Source organism: Macrobrachium nipponense, chromosome 40, assembly GCF_015104395.2.
Source record: "Macrobrachium nipponense isolate FS-2020 chromosome 40, ASM1510439v2, whole genome shotgun sequence".
Lineage (NCBI taxonomy): Eukaryota > Metazoa > Arthropoda > Malacostraca > Decapoda > Palaemonidae > Macrobrachium > Macrobrachium nipponense.
The window spans coordinates 45,220,112-45,241,287 of record NC_061101.1 but is presented as its reverse complement, the minus strand read 5'-3'; the positions used below and the strand labels follow the sequence as shown (position 1 = coordinate 45,241,287).

Here is a 21,176-nt window from a genome sequence, read left to right as displayed (position 1 = left end):
ATTCTCCATGAGTAACCCTTGGAGAGTAGCGGTCTTTCGCTCCTTTCCAAGATGGTCGCATCTCCATCCCGGAGTGTGGAACTCGAAGGATTGAAGACTTCGAGTTCTACCTGAAAATTTGCAGCCTCCTTTCATTGGCTATGGCCAGGCTGACGGGAGTCGGCATTGAATAGGTAGGACAAGACTCGAAGGAGGACAGTTCTCTATTCTAGGGATCAGGCACAAGAGGGAATGGCTCCGCTGTCTCGAAGAATGGGACTGGCATTAACACCAGGCTTCAAGCCTTTAAGAGCCAATTCACAATCTTCACGAGGAAGAGGAAGCGCCACTTACCTTTCCTGACGAAGATTGCTAGCGTCACCATTTCAAGCAGGCTTAAAAGGGGATCCTTTGCGGCAGTTCAGGGAGGCAGATCCCACAATCTCCTTTGTTCCCTTCGTTTGGCGATATGTGGGAGGACTTGCCAGCCACCTTCACAGTGGGGAAAGTTTAAACCGGACTGCGCTATGGATCAGTTTCGGTGAAAAACTCCCAAGACTTCCGGACAACCTCATTCAAACAGAATTCGAGGCAAGGTCCAGGCTGGCAAGAACTCTAAACACGATGGTTATAACAGAAGTAGCGGCCCTTTCCCATGCATCGGAAACCGCTCTTCAAGCTTTTGACTAAATCACAGACTTATACAGTCCAATCGGACTTTATGAGTTGTGGTTGCGAGAGTCAACTGCAGGAAGCATGTCCTCCAGGAAGCAACTATTCGGCAGGAGCCAAATAAGTTGCTTTCCTCCAACATTCTGGGGGGCGGGGGGGACCTCTTCCCGGAGTCAGCGGTTAAAGAGGTCCAAAACGAGGCTACGAGACTCAACCAGAGGTCTCAAAGATTGTTGGGGTCTCTCCGCTAAGAGAAAGCAGGATCGTTCTGCTTCAGGTAAGAAACTGTGAAAAAGTCGAAGAGGTTCAACCTTGCTGCCACAACGAAGAGCCAAACTCAAAACCTATCCTCCTGATCTCACCTCAGGCTCAGCCAATCCACCTCTTACGCCTGTCTCCACGGAGGCGTTCAACCAAGTGTATGGAAGGCCAGGACTTTTCAGCACTTCAACCGGTTTGCCAGGGGAAGTAGAGGCCAGAGAACGTTTCGTCAGAGGATCAGCAGAGTTATCAACAGAGGAAAACACTTCCAGTGGAGGCCGTGGAGCTCACCAGCACAGCAGCAGTGAGATCCCCAAGGTAGGAGGGAGGCTGTTCCTCTTCCGGCATCGGTGGGGGTTCAGCAAATGGGCACAAAGTATTGTGTCAAAAGGTCTGGGTTGGAGTTGGATCAAGGGCCTCCTTCCACAGACCATTCCTTCAACTTCCATCGAAGGAATTGACAGATTATGTGGAGGAACTCCTTCAGAAAAGGAGCAATATCGAGAGTCAAGCATTTAAAATTTCAAGGTCGCTTGTCAGCGTGCCAAAGAAAGGCTCATGAAAAAGAAGAGTAATCTTAGACTTGTACCCAGTTACAAAACTTATCCATTCGCTGCGACAAGTTCAAAATGCTGACCATCTCGCAGGTACGGACCTTACTTCCCCGTGGGGCCGTCACCACCTATATCGATCTTACAGGCGCATACTATCATATCCCAATAGCGAGACACTTTCGCCCTTATTTAGGCTTCAAGCTAGGGGACCAGGCATTCTCATTCAAAGTGATGCCTTCGGCTGAACGTAGCTCCCAGGGTATCACGAAATTAGCAGTAGTAGTCGTTCAACAACTGAGGTCGCAAGGGATAATGGTAGTAGCATACCTCGACGATTGGTTGATCTGGGCGGCCAACCGTCGAGGAATGCCGAAAAGCACAAAGAAGTAATTCAGTTCCTGGAATGGAAATCTGGGTTCCTGATAAACAAGGGAAAATCAAGACTCACTCCGGAGTCCCGATTTTAATGGCTAGGCATCCAATGGGGATTATCCTCCACAATCTGTCAATTCCAATAGCCAAGAGGAAGGAAATAATGAAGTCAGTAAAGCAATTTTCTTTTAAAGTACAAATATGCTTCAAGGAGAAACCAGGAGGGAAAGGATCCTAGGTTCTCTGAACAGTTTGCTTCAGTTACAAACATCTTGATGAAGCCCAAACTGAAAAGACATAAAACACCGGATCTGGCGCTCAAGAGCAAATGTCAGATCCGGGACAAGTTGTCAGCAATCCGCAAAATCCTTCGGAACAGTCTGCGTCCTTGGACACAGATGAGGAATCTGTCCATGTCGGTACCTCTTCAATATCCTCCTCCGGTAATAAAACTATCCACACAGATGCGTCATTAAGCGGGTTGGGGAGGGTATCTCAGTTCAAGAAGGTTCAGGGAACTTAGTCACCACAATTCCGCCAGCTTCACATATAAACGTATTGGAAGCCATGGTAGTGTTCCTGACCCTAAAGAGGCTCCTTCCACCAAAGAACTCTCATGTAAAATTGGTTCTGGACAGCGCAGTAGTAGTACACTGCATCAAACAGGGGAGGTTCCAAATCAAGGACAGTCTAAACCCAATGTCATGATAGCCATCTTTTCCCTGGCGGCACAAGTACAAATGGCACCCTCTCCCCTCCACCCACCTGGCGGGAGTAAGGAATGTGATAGCAGACGCTCTATCCCAGGTCAGTTCCCTTGGAGTCAGAATGGTTCTTGGACAACAGTTCGTTTCAATGGATTACGCCGGAGTGGTCCCAGGTCTCCAAGTCGATCTCTTCGCTTCTCAAGCGAACCACAAGTTCTTATGCTATGTGGCTCCCAACCTGGACCCTCTGGCATATGCCACCAGACGCTCTTGTCCATAGACTGGAACAGTGGAAGAAGATTTACATCTTTCCTCCAGTGAATCTTCTTCTTGAAAGTTCTGAACAAACTCAGGACTTTCAAGGGACAAGTGGCACTAGTAACACCGGACTGGTCGAAGAGCAAATGGTATCCCTGCTTCTGGAATTGGGTCTTCGCCCCCCAAACCCCGGATTCCCAATCCACAGGACTCTCTCAGTCAGTACAAATGAAGACTGTGTTCGCTTCCATCAGGAATTCTCAAAGCCTTAACTTTATGGACTTCATGAAATTTGCGGCTAAAAAAGATGCAGTATAGATCCCCAGAATATCCTTTTCCTGGGAATCAGATAAAAGGGATTCAACTTGAGGCAGTATGACGTCTGCAGTAAAAAGTTGGCATCTTTCCTGAAGGAATCAAACATCAAAATTATGACTATCAATTCAGCTATATCCTTTTTTAGGTCCTGTTTGAAAAAGGGGGTTAGCAGCTAGCACTATTACTACAAATAAATCAGCCTTGAAGAAGATCTTTCAAATGGGTTTTAACATAGACTTAACAGATTCCTATTTTCGTCTATTCCACAAGGCTTGTGGCTAGACTTTAGACCTTCTGTAAGGCCTATTCTTCTGTCATGGTTTTTGAAATAATGATGTCCTCAAATTGGCTTCAGATACTGACAACTCAACTTGTCGTTTATAATGCTCTTAAGAAAAACATTATTTTTGCTAAGCCTGGCTTCAGGAGCTAGAATTTCAGAACTGTCGGCTCTGTCCAGAGATACGGGACATATAGAATTTCTCCCCTCAGGAGAACTTCTACTCTCCCCGGATCGCAGCTTTTTAGCTAAAAATGAGGATCCTTTATTGAGGTGGGAACCTGGTTGGAAAGTCATTCCTCTTCCTCAAGACCCTTCTCTTTGTCCAGTAATGACCTACGAGCCTTTCTGTCTAGGACATTCTCTCCTCTTTGGGTCCCCTCTTTAGGAGAGAAAAGGGTGGCACTTTATCAATTAAAGGCATAAGACAACAGATCCTCTACTTTATTAAACAAGCAAACCCTGAATCTTTCCCTAAAGCACATGATGTCAGGGCAGTAGCCACCTCAATTAACTATTTCCAGCCACATGAAACTTTGATGATTTGAAAAGTATACTGGATGGAAATCGCCGACAGTGTTTAAGCGACACTATTTAAAGTCCCTAAAATCTCTTAAATTTTCAGCAGTGGCAGCAGGAAAACATAGTTCTCCTGACTCTGCCAGTAGTTATAGTTGAAGATCCAGATCTCCTTTCTGCCTGCCTCATTAACATTCGCCATCCTACCGTACTGCTCTACACTTCGCCTTTAGCCTTAGCTGCTTATCTGAATGGCTTAGTGGTGTGTCCCTTATTTTTTTTTTTTGCTAGGGTCACCCACAATTTTTGTATATATATAAGCTTAACAGGTGTGGTTCCCTTATTTTTATGCTAGGGTTCCCACTCTCATCTTACAATGGTTTTGATGCTTTGTAAATTTTCAATAATTGTATATGTAAATTTATTGAGTGTGTTCCCTTATTGTATTGTTAAGATACACACACTATCATATAATAATATTTTGATGCCTTGTAACATTGTTTTGTATACTTTTTAAAATAATTTTTTACATGTTTGTAAGAAACAATTACTATGATTTATCTCACATTTAGAGATTAAGTGGATATGTTTACTTGTAAATTTATAATTTTTGGTTTTTTGGTTTTATTGAGACCCTCTTGTATTTTCTTCAATCTTGTGCTATTTCTCTGGTACTATTTCACGCAGCGACACAAAACTGAGCCCAGAAAAAGGATTTTGACGTAGGAAAAATCTATTTGGGCGATGGGCGTTCGTGTCTCCCAGTGAAATCCACCACTGCCCTGCCCTGCCACCCAAGATTGCCTGCTAACTTCAGGATGGCCACCAGAGGCGCGGTGATCGGCGTGGCGTGGTAGTAGTTGCCGCCTCGACCTGTGGATAGGCTCTCTCGTTTGGGAATTTTGATATAGGAGAATTCTAAATGGCAAGAAGTTCGTGGTAGTGGTCTCACTCGCCCCAGTTACTATACCGACACCCTTCTTTATTTTGGCGTGAGCGAGTCAGTTATACTGACATCTTCTTTGATTTGTTTTTTCTCTGGTATTTGTTAGCTCATTTACCTTAGAAATAATGAACTAAAAGATTATTTCACTGGGCGACACGAACCCATCGCCCAGAATAGATTTTTTCCTACGTCAAAATCCTTTTATGAGTAATCACAAAAATACTAACATGATGTAACAAACCTAGCATTCTGTTTGGATGTATGTGTGTGTCCTGTCTTTCTAAACTACACAGGAAAATATCAACATACATAAAATGTAGGCGCAAAGCGATGCATGAAGTTACGTAGGCCAAAGAAAATGTGCCTGTGAATGATAGGGGATACTTAGTGTAATGTTTGTACATAGGCTGGTACATATTTTGCAACATGACTTTGAAATGATATTAGGGTGTTTTGGGATGATAGTTTAAGGTATATTTTTGTTTGAACTGTCAAGTTTGCCGATGAACTGTTAAAAAAGGCAGTTATAGGCATTTTAAGGGTGTATATAGCCTACTTTAGAGTAACAGTAGTATGTGAGCACTTTAATGTTAGGTTACTTTGGGTGTTTTGGGATGATGGTTTGGGATGTATTTTTGTTTGAAATGGTATTAAATTGTTTTAGTATGATAATTTAAGGTATATTCTTGTTTGAACTAGCATATAAAGCAGTGAAAATGTTAAAGTAGGCAGTTATAAGCATTTTAGTTTAAGAGATACGAGGTTTTTGGCAGTTATAAGCCAGTTATAAGCAGTTTTAGAGGGGATTTTTACTTTTCCACAGATTTTGCATTTCCACGTTATGTTTTGGAACCTATTCCCACATAAAAGTGGGGAAGCACTATTATCATAAACTTGTGTCTACCATTATTCTTTCATTGATTTTCCTAAAATGATTGTGTAGTTGAGAGAATTGGAAATTAGAAATGTCTGTGTAGTGTATTAATATGCACTTTTTGGGTGAAAATAAATTGTAAGGTCCAAAAGCAATGTTATAATTATTAATGATGTGAACTGTAGCAGACCCTGGCCTGGGCAAAATGTTTATATTAAATTTGTACCTTTAGTACTAATGCAAGGTAAAACTGTATTCAATATTTCCTATTATGTACTGATGTTTTGTGTTTTTCAAGGTTCCCTCTCCGTGTTCTGTACTGTCAGCACTGGCACCGTTGTCACAGTTATCCACTTTGCACCTAATGTATGGTGCAAACAATGAAATACTTGCCGCTGTGGGACAGAGTGCTCCAAGACTTAAAGAATTCCGTATGTGTTACAGGTAATTAATTATACTTTGTATCTTTGCAAAAGTCGTTACTCAGTTTATCAGTAGTAGTTGTAATTAATCTGGGAAAGAGTTACTTATTTGACAAGGACAGTCTTTTGTGTCCTGTGAGAATCATCAGGATCTATTTTCATCAGAATCAAGACTCCAGACATTCTCCTTGTTGCCTTTTCCTTTATAATAAGTCCTAGGGGTATTGCAGTCTCAAATAATTTACCTTTATACTGGTTTTGTCAACGTATCTCTCAGGCATGTATGAATGTCTCACAAAAAGACCACAGATCAATGCTCTCTCATACTCTTTGGTCTTGAGTTTTAATCTGGGTCTCTGTCATTCAGGCCATAAAAGCCCTTTTTATGATTTATTTTATCTATAAGACATTACAGTGGTCCCCCCGTATTCGCGGGGGATGCGTACCAGACCCCCCCGTGAATAGTTAGAATCCGCAAATGTTTGGAACCCTTATAAAAACGCTAAAAACAGCCTATTTTGTTAGTTAAAACTTAAGAAAAACCATAAAAAATTTTCATACTTGGTTTTTTTAATAGTTTTATCACAAAAAGTGCATTTTATGATGAAATTGATAAAAAAAAACCAGGAATTTGTGATATTTCTCATAGAAAAATACCGCGAATGCGCAAATTTTCTGTGAATAATGCAGGGAAACTTTCCCGAGAGAAATCCGCGAATGTGTGAGTCCGCGAATCCGGAGAACGCGAATACGGGGGGTCCACTGTACTTATAAAAACATGCTGTATTTTGATGTCTATTTGTTGGGACCAGTTGTCATAAAAGAACTCTGAGAAAGAAAACCGAGAGGTGGCTGGTAGGTGTCAACTGGCACAAAAGACAATGAATTCCCATTTTAACCATCTTTGGGGTTGATGCCTAGAATGACTGGTGATTTCTCTGCTGGCACTGGCAGAGGGTAGTTAGTGCTCGATTGATCTGCAGTTTTGATCCACATCTGCTTGATTCCCAGCTATACCAACCGGTTGCTGGTTCAGGGTAGAGGACCAAGACGGGTCCTTAGGTTGGAAGCTTGAAGGGCCACCCCCGTCAGCGAGAGCAGTACTTTCCTCTTTGAGATTTGTAGCAACGGCCTCTCTTGAATTGGAAACAGAGATGGGTTCCCCTGGAATACAAGGGACTTTAGTCGTTCAAATTGATGATACTTATGAAACTTGTTCAGCACTATGGGTGTCCTGTAAAGGGCTCAAGGATTCTTCATCTTAGAGGTTGGAGCTGCTCTGCACTTGGTAAGGATAAGGTCTTAGCCTAGGAGTATGCCATAACCTTCATGGGCTACATCACTCACAACTCCCAACTGTCACAGTAGGGAGGTCCCTTGTTACTCCATCAATCCATCTGAGTATCATACGTTCATCCTCCCGAACTTGGGCACCAGCAGGCACCTGGTGCCTTGAGATCAGGGAAACGTCCGCACCATTATCCTCAAAGGCTCAGACCAACTGTGGTGGGACGTCGCTTTCAAGTGGAGCAACAGTGATCTCCCCTTTGGCAGGTTGGCTGCGGGTTGTGTCTCGAGTGGAAATGGTGAGAAGCTTGTTTTGGACAACCTGACCAGTTCTTAACATGTCCTGTAGTGTTGCAAGCCTCGCAGTATGCATTAGAATAGTTCCTTCTTGGACCCCAACCCTCAAGTTTAGACTTATGGCTCACACTGGAGGGTGCAGCCACCTGCTTTGCCCGGTATTCTGCATCTGAGTGATTGGGTCTCCTGCAGTGGCTGCATTTGGTGGAGGAAGCCTGATTTTGCTTGGGCTTAGGCTTGCCAGCTGGAACAGAGAAAGTGGGTGGAGCAGTGCGCTAGGACCCTGAGTCAGGCTGGATGAGCTCGTACTCATGGGCATACTCGCAGCAAGCCCTAAAGGTGGCTGGCGTCTTCTCAGTAATGTATAGGGAGAGCTCTAGTGGGGTGTTCTATGGAAGTCCTGTTTTGAAAAGCTCTTAGAGGTCCTCGATGGTAGCACACTTCGCAGCCCCAAGCCATAGAGTGCGAAGCCTATCCTTCTGAAAGCCCCAGTCAGCCCAAGGTTGCTTTGGGAGCTTGGAGAGTCCACGCCACTGCCAGCACCAATGTTCTGGCCTCAGCTTGTAGGCCTCTATCACGGCCTTCTGGATAGCCTCAGCACATGTCTGGAACACTGACTTCACTTCTTTTAATCACCTAACAGGATCCTTATCATCCCACTGAGGAATGAGCGTTTGGACAGCAAGGCTGGTGAGCCTGGCACATTTGGAGGAGTACCATTTGATGGAGCTTGTGAGGATTGGAGCTGGGCCAATTCTGTCTTTGTCCCTTATCTTTAATTCATGCTCTTGCTCCTTCTCTCTCTCTTGCTCTCCATCCTTCTCTTCCTGGCCTCGTCCTAGGTTTTTCGGATAAATACTTGCAACTCTGTTCCCGCATAGCCAAGCTTTTCTCCTAATTACAGTATAGCCTGGACCTCAGTAGTGGTCATTTTGCTAATTTCCTCTAGATAATTACTAGATCACACTCAACAATTTGTAAGAAGGGTGCTGGCAATTCAAGAAATTGCACGGAAGGGAAAGACACTCCGGCCAACACAGGAGTCAGGCAGCAGCAAGGTTAAAGATGGAGTGGTGCAAGGATACACCATGACCAATACCTGGAAGAGGCTACGCTGTAGAGGTGTGCAGATGATGGGAGTACACAGTGAGGGTGTACCTGTTGTTTATATGTCACTAAGATCAAGAAAATTTGGTCTTAGCCCAGCATATTTGAGTAAAGTACTTTGCAATTTTCATTGCTATAATGGGTAACAGGCCTAGGCTTCCTCTCAATGTCTCCCGAAATAATTAGAATTAACAAAAAAAAATCAGAATCAAAACAAATAAACTCCAAATAACAACAGCAATATTGTAAAAATCAACAGAACAATAAAAAAATAATACAATCAACAACAACAATATTTACATTATTTACTAAAATTCTGAGAGTATAAATAAACATCACCAAACGTTATTGAAGAAAGTGCTGGAATCAACTGATCAACAAGGTGAGGCTGGCACACCTTGTAAGGCAAAAGAAATCCACATGGTTTGCCACAACAACGGGGGAGGACAGTCAGGAGGGATTTAGTAATAAAACACTTGTAAGAAAAAGATTAGGTAAACTGAAGGCACTTTCCTGATAATCCACCGAGGATCTTTTGCTTTCTCATCAGCCTGTCCTACACACTTTTTCGAAAAAACAAGAAAGTGAACAAAAAAAGAGGGCAAATGCCTGGTTGTACCCTCAGGCAAAGGAACTCAACCCAAGACCATGGAAGGTCATGGTATGATGGCAATGGCACAGTCAAGGTTGGAGAACAAGATTTGTATTCAGAAACCTTCTCTTAGAAGGGTTGCCTACTAAGGCTAAACAGTCCCTTCTACCCACTTGTTTGATTTCTGAGTGTCCTAGAAAAGTTGCCTGCCAAGGGTAAAGTCTCTCTTCTACCCTAACTCATGTAGGCAATGATGTCACACCCTAAAGTGAATGCTGCTAAGAAAAGCCACATTAACTCCAATACTTGAGTTAAGAAGGATATGGTATTGGAGGAGTCTGATAAATTTGTAATTAAAATTGTGTACAGTGATTCCAAATTTATTCTTCCTAATGGTTCCAAATCCAACAACGGCATTTAAATTGGATTTTTAGTTGCACAGGCAGACCCTGGTTATTGGCAGGCCTTCCTTTCCAACAGCTTGATAATAAGAAAAAATTGCTGATAACCAAAAATTGACAATTTTCTCTGCTTATTGTCACTGATAACTGGATTATGGCACCTCTGTTAGGTATGTATTGGTGCCAATACTTTGTCATTGCTGATAACTGGAAATCAGTGTTTTTCAGCTCTAGGCAACCACCATAAAACCAGATCACTGATTACTGGGAACTGCCTGTATCTATAGTAACTGAAGAGGTGTTATGCGGCCTTAAACTTACTATGGAAGTCTATGGTATTTTAGCTGCTCTGAAAATATTGTGATACAGGAAGGGAATTTTACCATTTTTCTGATGCTCAAAGTATTTTTGTAAGTGTTAGGTGTTGTGTTATGTCAATATCATAATTTGGGCTCCTGGTCATGTGACATAAAAAGTGAGTATGGGTGATAAGCTGTTCAAGTAGTAAATATACAAAAGTTGTACGTCTTTGTTCACTCACATCCATTCCTGTCATGTCCTGTTTTGGGTTATTTGAAGCAAAGGTTTTATTATGTAGGAACAAAGCTCTAAAGTCACACACTGGCATATAGGCTTTCATGAAAATTTTGGAAGTTCAGTTACAGGGACTCCCCGGTTAACAGCGTGGGTTCCGTTCCCATGGGGCAGTTGCCAATAAACGAAAACCGCCATTAACTGAAACTCTGCAATTTATGGCGCCTCTGTTAGTATGTTTTGGCACCATAACTTTATTATTGCCAATAACTTGGGACTGTCTGTACTGTATATTCATTAGATGGTTGCTATTTATCATTTTAGTACATGGTTATCTTGTTACTCAGAGCAGTTTTATCAGTTTGGCTTTTTTATATATAACAAAGCTCTATTTAATAGAAAGTACCAAAATGAATGCTGAAGTTTTATGTAGTTTTTTTTTTTTTTTTTTACAGAAAGCAGTTAAGTTCACTAGTCTTTTTATTTTTGTAGTAAGAACTGTTGCTAAAATATTATCTTCAGGGTTAATTATATAGACCCATTCTTTCTTTTTTGTGTGTATGCTACCTGAAAACATTATTAGGCATTATTAAAAGATTCAGAGTTAACCTGGGTGGTTGTATATATGAAAGATTTCTATTTTTAAAGGTTCAAGAATTCTTTGAAGCAAACTCAGTTTATTTTTGATGGCTTGATAGTTTGTAGGTTTTTATAAATTATTTTGTTTATTTCCTTATGTACTATTTATATTATTACATATTACACTTATGGGTCAGGCACTTTGGTTTTATGTAGATATATTTAATTGATGTAAGTATTAAATTTTGCATCTTGGTTTTATTTTAGGATAGCAAAACTAATTTGTACATTCTGTGGTTATAACAGTTATTGTGTCACTGATGAAGGGTTGAAAGCTCTTTGCTTGAGATTTCCTGATAATCATTTGCTACGGAAAGGGAGACACCTTCACGAACTGAGAGTGCGTTCGTTTCATCTCAATCCCTGCTGTTCTACATTATCTGAGGTAATTTCAAGTCTTCATGTTTTATATTGTTTTGTAGATTTTGAATTTTATTACCAAGATCAGCACCGCTATCATCATCCTTAACACTTTTAAGTCAGGTTTCTCTTTACAAGGGCAAATATTCAGGGAGTTTTTGCATAAAGTGATTTTAGCGGCTGATTGGCTTAATTTTATCTTATTCAAATATTACCAAATAGACTTTGAATTATTACCAGAGCACTTAAATTTGTGTGGAGGACATGGGATTAAACACAAGAAAGTGCAGAAATAATTTTACATAAAGATAAATATTTCCTTTTTGATTTACTACAGATATACCCAGGACATAATGATTTAAAAGCTATGTACCAGTAAGAAATACTGGTGAATTTATAGTATAAACAACCAGAGGGTCCTTGGGAAATTACCTAATGTGATTTTCAGATTCAGAGCTTCAGCTGAAAGTTGAGAAGTGCACTTATCTGATGTGAAAGTTGATTTTTTTTTACTAAACAGTATACTATTTTATGCAAGTGTTCTTTAAAATGTTAACTATTGTAAATATGCCAAATGACTTGAGTGCATAGTATTTTCTATAGAGATTGTTCTAGGCATTTTATGATAGCCCATATTATAGGAAACAGTACTACAGACTTGAGTCATTGCTTAGATTTAGATTTATGTCTTCTTAGAAGCATTCATCTTGTTACATATTCCTACCAGCATCTATCATACATGTTGCAGTTATGTCTTTTCTTTATAAATTTCTCTTTGATTGATAAAGATCACAAAATTCCTAGCTAATCCAAAGTTTGTTTACTTGATATTGTCTTTCTATCATGCTTATCCCAATACAAATTTTCCATATATTGCTTGTATGAAATGAAGTAGAAATCACATCATAAGAATAAAACGTTAGATCTATAGTGCACAGGGCGTTGAGAATAATGCTACAATAGCTCTTTAAAATTCTGTCAGGAGAAAATTAGAGAATTGGCTATTAACAGAGTCGGACTATATTTTATGGAAATCATTAGTTTGTCGATGTATGTAATAACTGTAGAAAGATTGATTTAAAAGGAGAAAGAATATTATTATCAAGGTGCTCATCCTAAAAAGGAAAAAGGAATTACCAATGTTCTTATCCTAGATGAAGCTAATCATTCAAAATGTTTTCCCAGTGATGAAGCACCTTATTTTTAATGGTTTTTTAAATACATTTCTGCCTCTCACACATTCAACCATTTATTTGCTACAAACTCAGAAAACTTTAAAAAGTAGTATTGGGCTCTGACTGTGAGCTTGTCTATTATTTTGTTAACATAAATAGACTTTATGAATAGTCATAGCTGGTGTGAGGTAAAATCAGCTTAGGCCTATGTGCAAGAATTCATTCCCCTTCTCTGTTACTAAATACAGCAAAAGCTAAACATCACTGAAGAGTGTTTGTTAATCTGAAGAGTATTTGTTAGTCCAAATACATAAGGGAAATTAAAAAAACAATTATTGGAGGCACATTGAGAGATGTGTTATTTTATGAAGTGCCGATTTTACCTTGATCTGGGTAACAATAACAAAGAATAGATAATAAGTGATAACGAAAAGTCAACTTAAATGAGCATTAACTTATCAAAGGGTAAGGTATATTATTTAATGTTAAAATTTTCATATTAAAAGTATTGAATTTTGTCAATCAAGTTTGAAAATAAAGTTTTGGCCTAGTCCTGTAATATGATGCTTTAAGACAGTGGGATCACTGTTATTTCTTTCTCCTCTGCTCTCTTTTGTATCTCTCTCTCTTGTCTCTCAAAAGCATTCGTTTGTTATTCTCTCTCGTGTTACGTCAGCTAAATTTTTCTCTCTTCTTCTGTCGTGGGGCGGTACATCCCACAGTGTTGCCATGACCATGTGTCAGTGAATGTTAATTTTTGGCAGACAGATGAATCGAAATAAAGTGTAGTTTATGTTTTTGGTATTAAGAATCCTGTTGTAATAGCATTTCAGAGTATTAGCTTTTAATGAGTTTATATCCTTTCAGGTTGATATCCTTGGAACTGGCATAACTCAGTATGGAGTTGCTTTTCTTCTGAAACACCTGCCAGTACTCCGCTCCCTGGGTGATTGCACTTCTGTAACAGAGGCAATAGAGGTCCTGGTTGGCAATAAAAGCCTTCGGACCAGCTTTGTGAGCCGGATTCGCAGATATGCCAGCCGTTTTAAACTTACAAGGTGTGTAGCTTTTTCATACAATCAACTTACCTGTCAGATATATACATAGCTAAGACTCCGTCGTCCCCGACAGAAATTCAAATTTCGCGCCACTCGCTACAGGTAGGTCAGGTGATCTACCGCCTGCTGCCCTGGGCGGCAGGACTAGAACCATCCCCGTTTTCTATCATATTTTCTCTGTCGCCGGTGGTATCAACATTGTTGCTATTACCTCCTGACTTAGATTCATATTTCATCCTTTGATCATCGTTTCTCGGCTTTTTAGGACTGTTTTTGGAATAACTCTTTTGGATTTTTCTCAGTAGTCTCGGATTCAATTGTGAGTGTGGAGAATGTGTGTTGAATGTAGGCTGCAGGGTAGATACCGAAAGCTTCGGTTGATCCTCACACTGTATGCCGTAAATGTAGGGGGTTTCAGTGTTCTGCTAATAATACTTGTAAGGAATGCAAGGGATTAAATGCAGGAGAGTGGAAGACTTTGACTTCTTATTTGAAGAAGTTAGAGAGGGGATAGGGTTAGACGTCTGAAAGGTGTGAGTTCAAGGCCTATTGAGCCTTTCACGGATAATTCTAATCCTACTGATGTAGATTCTCCCTATGTATCTCATTCTCAGAGTGCTTTTTCGGATTCGGCCTCGGAAATCGCCAATCTGAAAGCTACAATTAGAGACATGAAGTCCAAGATGGCTGACTTCAAAGGTAAGGCTAGTGAAAGTGAGCATTACAGTGAAGTGAGTTCTCCCAGTGTTGTGGAGGGGGCGTTTGATCGTCCCTGCGACGCTCCCAGGCCTAGACCTCTTCCAAGCTCCCATGCCCAGAGGAGAAGGAAAGTCGAAGCCTTAAGGAGGTCTGGGGAATCCCCAACGGTCAGACGTCCCTTCAGCTAGCTCTGCTTCATGGCAGGCGGCTCAAGGGCGCTATAGAAAAAGCGTCCTTCGCGAGTGTTTTCTCGTCCTCTCCCTCTCCCTCACCTAAACGAGGGTGGAAGGAGTCGAACTTGTCGAGACCGCTGGAAGCGTCATTTGAAGGAACCCATGAAAATAGATTCTAGCCCAGAGCGCTTCTCAGATGACGCTCCTTCTTTTTATTAAGAAAGCGAAGGTGGCGTCAGCGTCACCTGACGTGTACGCAGAAGTACCCTTTCCTTCTTCTCCCCCGAGTGATGACGAAAGGCGTCATGCACTGGACGTGGGAGAAGCGTCAAGGAAGATAATTATGGCAGTTCAAGAGCAACTGTCCTCTCTAGTGGGAGTTTTAGCGCCCCGTCGGAAGGACGTGACGCTTCCAATTAAGAGGTCTCGTCCTCTCTCACCTGCTCAACGAGAAGCGTCATGCAGACGTGAAGCTGCTAAACGTCTTACAGAAGCTTCGAGTTCGAGAACGAGAACGGTGGCTTACGAAAGTTTCGTAACGCCAGAGAGACGTAAGACGTCTTGTAGACGTGAAGCGTCATTGGAATCGGATCATAGATGTGACGCTCCGACCAATATTGTGACGCCAAGTAGGACGCCTTTGGAGAGCGGAGCGTCTTCCAGGCGCGAAGCGTCATCAAGACGTCAGCAACAGACGTCAGCCAGGACGCTTGGCGAACGGGAAGCGTCATACAAGCGGGAAGGGAGTGGAAAGCGTCTTCTAATTTCAAGAGAAGCCTGAGCTTGTGGCGCCTTCCAAGACTATTAAAGCGGGAAAGAGAAAAGATTATCATTCCCTTAGTCCCTCTCCTATTAGGAGTTTGTCTCCTCCAGAAGAGGAACGTACGGAAAGGAGAGCGGAGACTCATGTAGATCCCGAGTTGGATGAAAACTCGGATGATGAATATCATGGAAGAGAGGGTCTGTCTAACTATAAGGTTTTGACTACCCTGCTTCTTGAGGAGTATGGAGACGAGTTGACTCCTGCCGCTCCTCCTTCTCCGCGCTCGCTCTTTTCTAGTGCTAAGACGAAGAAGCCTTCGTCTTTTCTCAAAATGAAGCCCACCATTTCGATGAAGAGGGCCTTACAATCCTTAGACTCATGGATGAACTCTAAAAAGACTAGTGGGGGGGGGGGGGGGGGGGGGGGGAGAAACAGTCTTCTGCATGCCTCCAGCAAGATTAGCTGGGGAAAAGAGGCATTTGGTATCAGACGGGAGAGAATATGGGTATTGCTCTCCTTCTACAACGGAAGCAGATTTTTCGACCTTAGTTGACGCTTCACGTCGACAAAGTCTTAATTCGGCACGTATTACGTGGGGAATTTCGGAACTGGATCATCTCCTCAAGGGACTCTTTCATGTATTGGAAGTCTTCAACTTCTTAGATTGGTCCCTGGTGGGGTGATGTCCAAGAAAGCCCATGATTCGGAAGGAATCGAACCTGAAGCCCTGTTATGCATTTGTCTTGTATTGACAAAGCGGTACAGGATGGATCTTTTGAAATCTCCTCATTGTTTGGAGCAGGTCTTCTAAAGAAAAGGACTGTATATGGCGCCTTCTTAACAAGGCAGTCTATCATGCTCAGAGGGCAGCTCTACTGTATTCGCCTCTTTCTGACTTTTTGTTCCCTTCTCAGTTAGTAAAGGACATTGCGCATTCTTTAACTGAGAAGGCGACTCAGGATCTTCTGACGCAGTCAGCAAGAAAGAAAGAACCTGTTCTGCATCGGACAAGGAAAGGAAAGGCCTAGTACATCTGTGCAGCCCTTTCGAGGTGGTCCGACCTCCAGACCTCCCACATTGAGAAGAAGGAAGGCTACGGAGAAGAGAGGTAGGTCTGCCTTTCGTCCCTTTAAAAATGGGAAAATGAAGATTCTCTCCTCCAAGCACCAGTAGGTGCCAGGCTCCTGGATTTGTAGAAGCCTGGACACTGATAAACGCAGACTGCGTCTTCATTGGCGATCTTAAGGAAGGGATATCGTATCCCTTTCCTGAACACTCCTCCCCTAACGTCAATACCAAGGGAACTATCAGCCAAGTACAAGATCCTGTGCTGAGGATACTCTTCGATCGATGGTGGAACAAATGTGGGACAAGAGAGCGATAGAACTAGTACAGGATCAAAACTCCCCGGGGTTTACAATCGCCTTTTTCTGGTTGCGAAAGCCTCGGGAGGCTGGAGACCAGTACTGGACGTCAGCTCTCTGAACAAATTTGTTCAGAAGGAGAAGTTCTCCATGGAGACTTCTGCTTCAGTCCTAGCGTCATTACGACAAGGAGATTGGATGGTGTCTCTAGATCTCCAGGACGCCTACTTTCACGTCCCGATCCACCCTTCATCGAAGAAGTACCTCCGTTTCATGACGGGGGGAAGGATCTTTCAGTTCAGAGCCTTGTGTTTCGGCCTGTCCACAGCTCCTCAGGTCTTTCACAAGCCTGATGAAGAATGTGGCGAGGTTTCTTCACCTCAAAGGAGTAAATGTCTCGCTGTATTGGACGACTGGCTCATCAGGGCCAGATCAGAGACAGTGCTTGGAGGACCTAAAGTTAACTCTAGATTTGATCAAAGCGTTGGGATTGCTCGTGAACCTCGAGAAGTCTCAGCTGACCCCCAGACAGGACCTAGTCTATCTGGGGATTCGGATGGATTCTCGGGGTTTTCGAGTATTTCCTTCGCAAGAGAGAATCGCAAAAGGTTTGCGGATAGTCTCTCTCTTCTTAGAAAAGGAACATACGTCGGCGAGGGAATGGTTGAGCCTTCGACTGACCTTTCCTCGCTCGAACAGTTCTTCCCACTAGGAAGACTTCATTTACGTCCGCTTCAATTCTTCCTCAAGAAGTCTTGGAGCTGGAAAACCGGACAACTTTCGGACGTTTTTCCCATTCCAGTGGAGATAAAGTCGCACCTAGAGTGGTGGTTGCCCCCTCTGGAAGAGAACAAAGGGATCTCGCTAAAAACACAGAACCCAGACCTAGTGTTGTACTCCGACGCGTCGGAGAAAGGTTGGGGAGCGACATTAGGCTCAGAAGAGGTGTCAGGCACCTGGGAACCAGCACAGGTGACTTGGCACATAAACTGCAAAGAGCTCTTCGCCGTACATCTGGCTTTGAAGAGCCTAGAACCTCTGGTGTCAAACAAAGTAGTGCAAGTAAACGTGGACAACACCACCGCACTTGCCTACATTCGGAAACAGGGGGGGACTCACTCCTCGTTCCTTTACGAACTGACGAGAGACCTATTGCTTTGGACGTCCCACAGGAACATCTCCCTGCTGACAAGGTTCGTACAGGGAGTAAAGAATGTGAGGGCGGACAGACTCAGCAGGAGGAACCAGGTCCTTCATACAGAGTGGACCCTACACGAAGAAGTGTGTCTCGATCTCTGGTCTCTGTGGGGACTCCTCTGTGGATCTCTTCGCAACATTCATTTCCAAAAGGCTCCCAGTTTTTTGCTCGGTCGTGGAAGATCCAAGAGCACTTTTGGTAGAGACCTTCCTGCTAAATTGGTCTCGAGTAGACGTATATGCTTTTCCCCCATTCAAAATCCTGGGGTTAGTAATGAAAAAGTTTGTGGCGTCAAAGGAGACGAGGATGACGTTAATAGCCCCCTTTTGGCCGGCCCAGGATTGGTTCACGGAGGTGGTAGAGTGGATCGTAGACTTTTCCAAGATCCCTACCAAGAAGGATGGATCTTCTCAGACAACCACACTTCAAGAGGTACCATCAAAACCTCCCGCTCTCGCTCTGACTGCCTTTCGACTATCGAAAGACTTGTCAGAGCGAGAGGCTTTTCTCGCGAAGTGGCAAGCGCGATCGCGAGAGCACGCAGAACCTCCACTACGAAAGTATACCAATCGAAGTGGGAGGTATTTAGAAGGTGGTGTAGATCCAAGAAGTTGTCCTCCTCCACTACCTCTATAGCGGAAATTGCTGATTTCCTGCTATTCCTGAGAGAAAAATCTCATCTAGCCGTATCCACAATAAAGGGATACAGAAGTATGCTCTCTGCTGTATTCAGGAATAGAGGATTGGATCTGGCAGATAATAAAGATCTCCACGATCTCATAAGGTCTTTTGAGACTTCAAAGTCTAAGGAACCAGAAAATACCTCCGAACTGGAACCTAGACGTAGTCCTCAAGTTTCTGTCATCGGAAAGATTCGAACCTCCTCATCTGGCATCGTTTAGAGACATCACCAGAAAATGCCTATTCCTATTATCTTTAGCTACGGCAAAGAGAAATTTTTTTAGTGAATTACATGCTCTGCAGGATAAAGTAGGATTCAAGGGAGACTCAGCGATTTGCTCGTTTAAGACCCTGTTTTTAGCGAAAAACGAGAATCCCACGAATCCCTGGCCTAAGTCATTCGAAGTCAAAGGCATGTCGAGTCTCGTAGGCAGAGAAGCAGAGAGGTCTCTATGCCCTGTTAGAGCTCTGAAGTTCTACCTTCAGAGGAAGCATCAGATGGGAGGCTCTAGACAAGGTCTTTGGTGCGCGGTAAAAGACCCCACAAGACTGATGTCCAAGAATGCGCTGGCATTCTTTGTTTGTAAGAAACGTCATTACAGACGCTCATAAGGTCTGTCCTGACGAACAGTTACAACTGTTGAGAGTAAAAGCTCATGAAGTGAGAGCTGTAGCAACGTCTCTCTCGTTTCATAAGAATATGTCGCTTAAAAACATCATAGATACGACATTTTGGAGATGCAACTCAGTATTTGCATCTCATTACTTGAAAGACGTTCGTGTGACATATGAGAAGTGTTTTTCTCTAGGTCCTTTCGTATCGGCGGATACGATTCTGGGTACGGGAGCCGACACCAATCCTTAAATGTATATACTTTTCTTCTTTTTGGATATGGTCTGGAGTCTCTTCGAACAATGGAGGACTTGGTTTAGCACGGGCGGCCGTCTATGTTGTTCAGTAAGAGAATCTTGTCATATCCAATTAGATGAGTATAAACTTTTTTTTGAAAAATTAAAATTTGTATGTGTGCGTAGTGGTGAGTTACGGTTGTTGTGACGAGTTCGGGGATAACTCGGAACAATCCTTAGTTCTAACATATGGTTAGGATCAGGTGGTCGGGATTGGTTGTGTGCTCCTTCATAAGGTGTATTGTCATATAAGTGGATCAGCACCCATTGACAAAGTCCTTTTAGGCTCTGCCGAGTAGCGGATAAGACCCCATCGGCAGACCCACAAGAACTCTTTGGCCATAGATCATATATCTCGCTAAAGTTTCTTGAGGTGTGCAGACTACTGGGCAAACACCCACGAAGTCTACCACCTATCAGGTAGGAACCAAGGTTTTATTTATACCTACAACATATGTTGTTTACCTGTCTATTCCATATAGTAAGCTGTCTCTTACCCTCCACCGAAGGGTGCCAATCAGCTATGTATATATCTGACAGGTAAGTTGATTGTATGAAAATGATATTGTTATTATACAATAAAGTTTCATTACTATTACCTGGCAGATATATACAATTAAAGGCCCACCCAGCCTCCCCGCAGGAGACAGGTGGAAGAGAGAAAATATGATAGAAAACGGGGATGGTTCCTAGTCCTGCCGCCCAGGGCAGGCCGTAGATCACCTGACCTACCTGTAGCGAGTGGCGCGAAATTTGAATTTCTGTCGGGGACGACGGAGTCTTAGCTATGTATATATCTGCCAGGTAAGTATGTATGAAACTTTATTGTATAATAACAATATCATTTTTATTTTAATTTTGTGTGCTTTGTTAAGTTTTATTTTGTATATGGCTAATTATGGAAAACTAATCAGCTGTAAATTTATAATATTTCTTAGAAATATTCATCTAGGAAATAGTAATGTTCTTTGTTTAGTAGATCTTATGTTTTTCACTCAATAGCTGGTAATTTTATATCAAGTGACTTACCAGGCAATTTACAAAGCTGCAAGCTTCCTACCACAGCAGTCTAAAAATTCAAATTCCGCGAGGGCGCTACCATCATTTTGTAGGTGACAAGGCCCTGCCCACACTCAGGATGGTTTGGTACAACTCAGCAGAGAGCTTCAATTTGTTTTCTGCTGGCTTCCGACTAACATCGGTGGTTTTGTGCAGTTGTCTTCATCTTTATTTGGATATTTCTTCCTATATTTTGGTGAAGTATTCATTTATTTATGGTGGCCTTTTAAGTTAGTTATTTCTAATTTAGTTCAAGATGTCAGATCAGACTCCAGCTCTTCAAGCATTTGTTATTGTATTGAGGATCGCAAACCTAGACTAACTAAGTTGCCTTATGATTCTTACACAAAGAGTGTTAAATGTAGGGGCAGGAATGTCGTAAAGATCTCACCTGTTCGGAGTGCCAGGATTGGAGGATGAAAAGTTGAAGGTGGTGCAGTCCAACTTGGAGAAACTTGACAGAGATAGGGCTAGTTTAGAGGTTGTTCCTTTACCTATATCTGTTTTTTTTCATCTGTCCATCCGCCTGTGGTGTTTTTGTATGTAACACTGCGTCTCGGGCTTTAGATAGTTACATTCGGCTTACATTCAACGATTATATTAATATCCTATTTCGAATATTAACGGTGTAATTCGCATTCAGTAAATTATTAAAACACTTTTCAGTTGCAAATGTACACCCAGATATCCTTTTATTTAACCTAACACTTACACACAG

At 42.4% G+C, this 21,176-nt stretch overlaps 1 protein-coding gene across 1 annotated transcript in view; it reads left to right on the top strand.

Annotated features, from left to right (window-relative positions):
• LOC135212132 (uncharacterized) overlaps positions 1–21,176 on the top strand; it is a 128,149-nt gene that overhangs the window by 72,593 nt on the left and 34,380 nt on the right. The window contains exons 5-7 of the mRNA XM_064245537.1: positions 6,039–6,184; positions 11,266–11,404; positions 13,422–13,612. Of these exons, the coding sequence (XP_064101607.1) occupies positions 6,039–6,184; positions 11,266–11,404; positions 13,422–13,612 (476 nt within the window). The remainder of the gene's footprint in view (positions 1–6,038; positions 6,185–11,265; positions 11,405–13,421; positions 13,613–21,176) is intronic.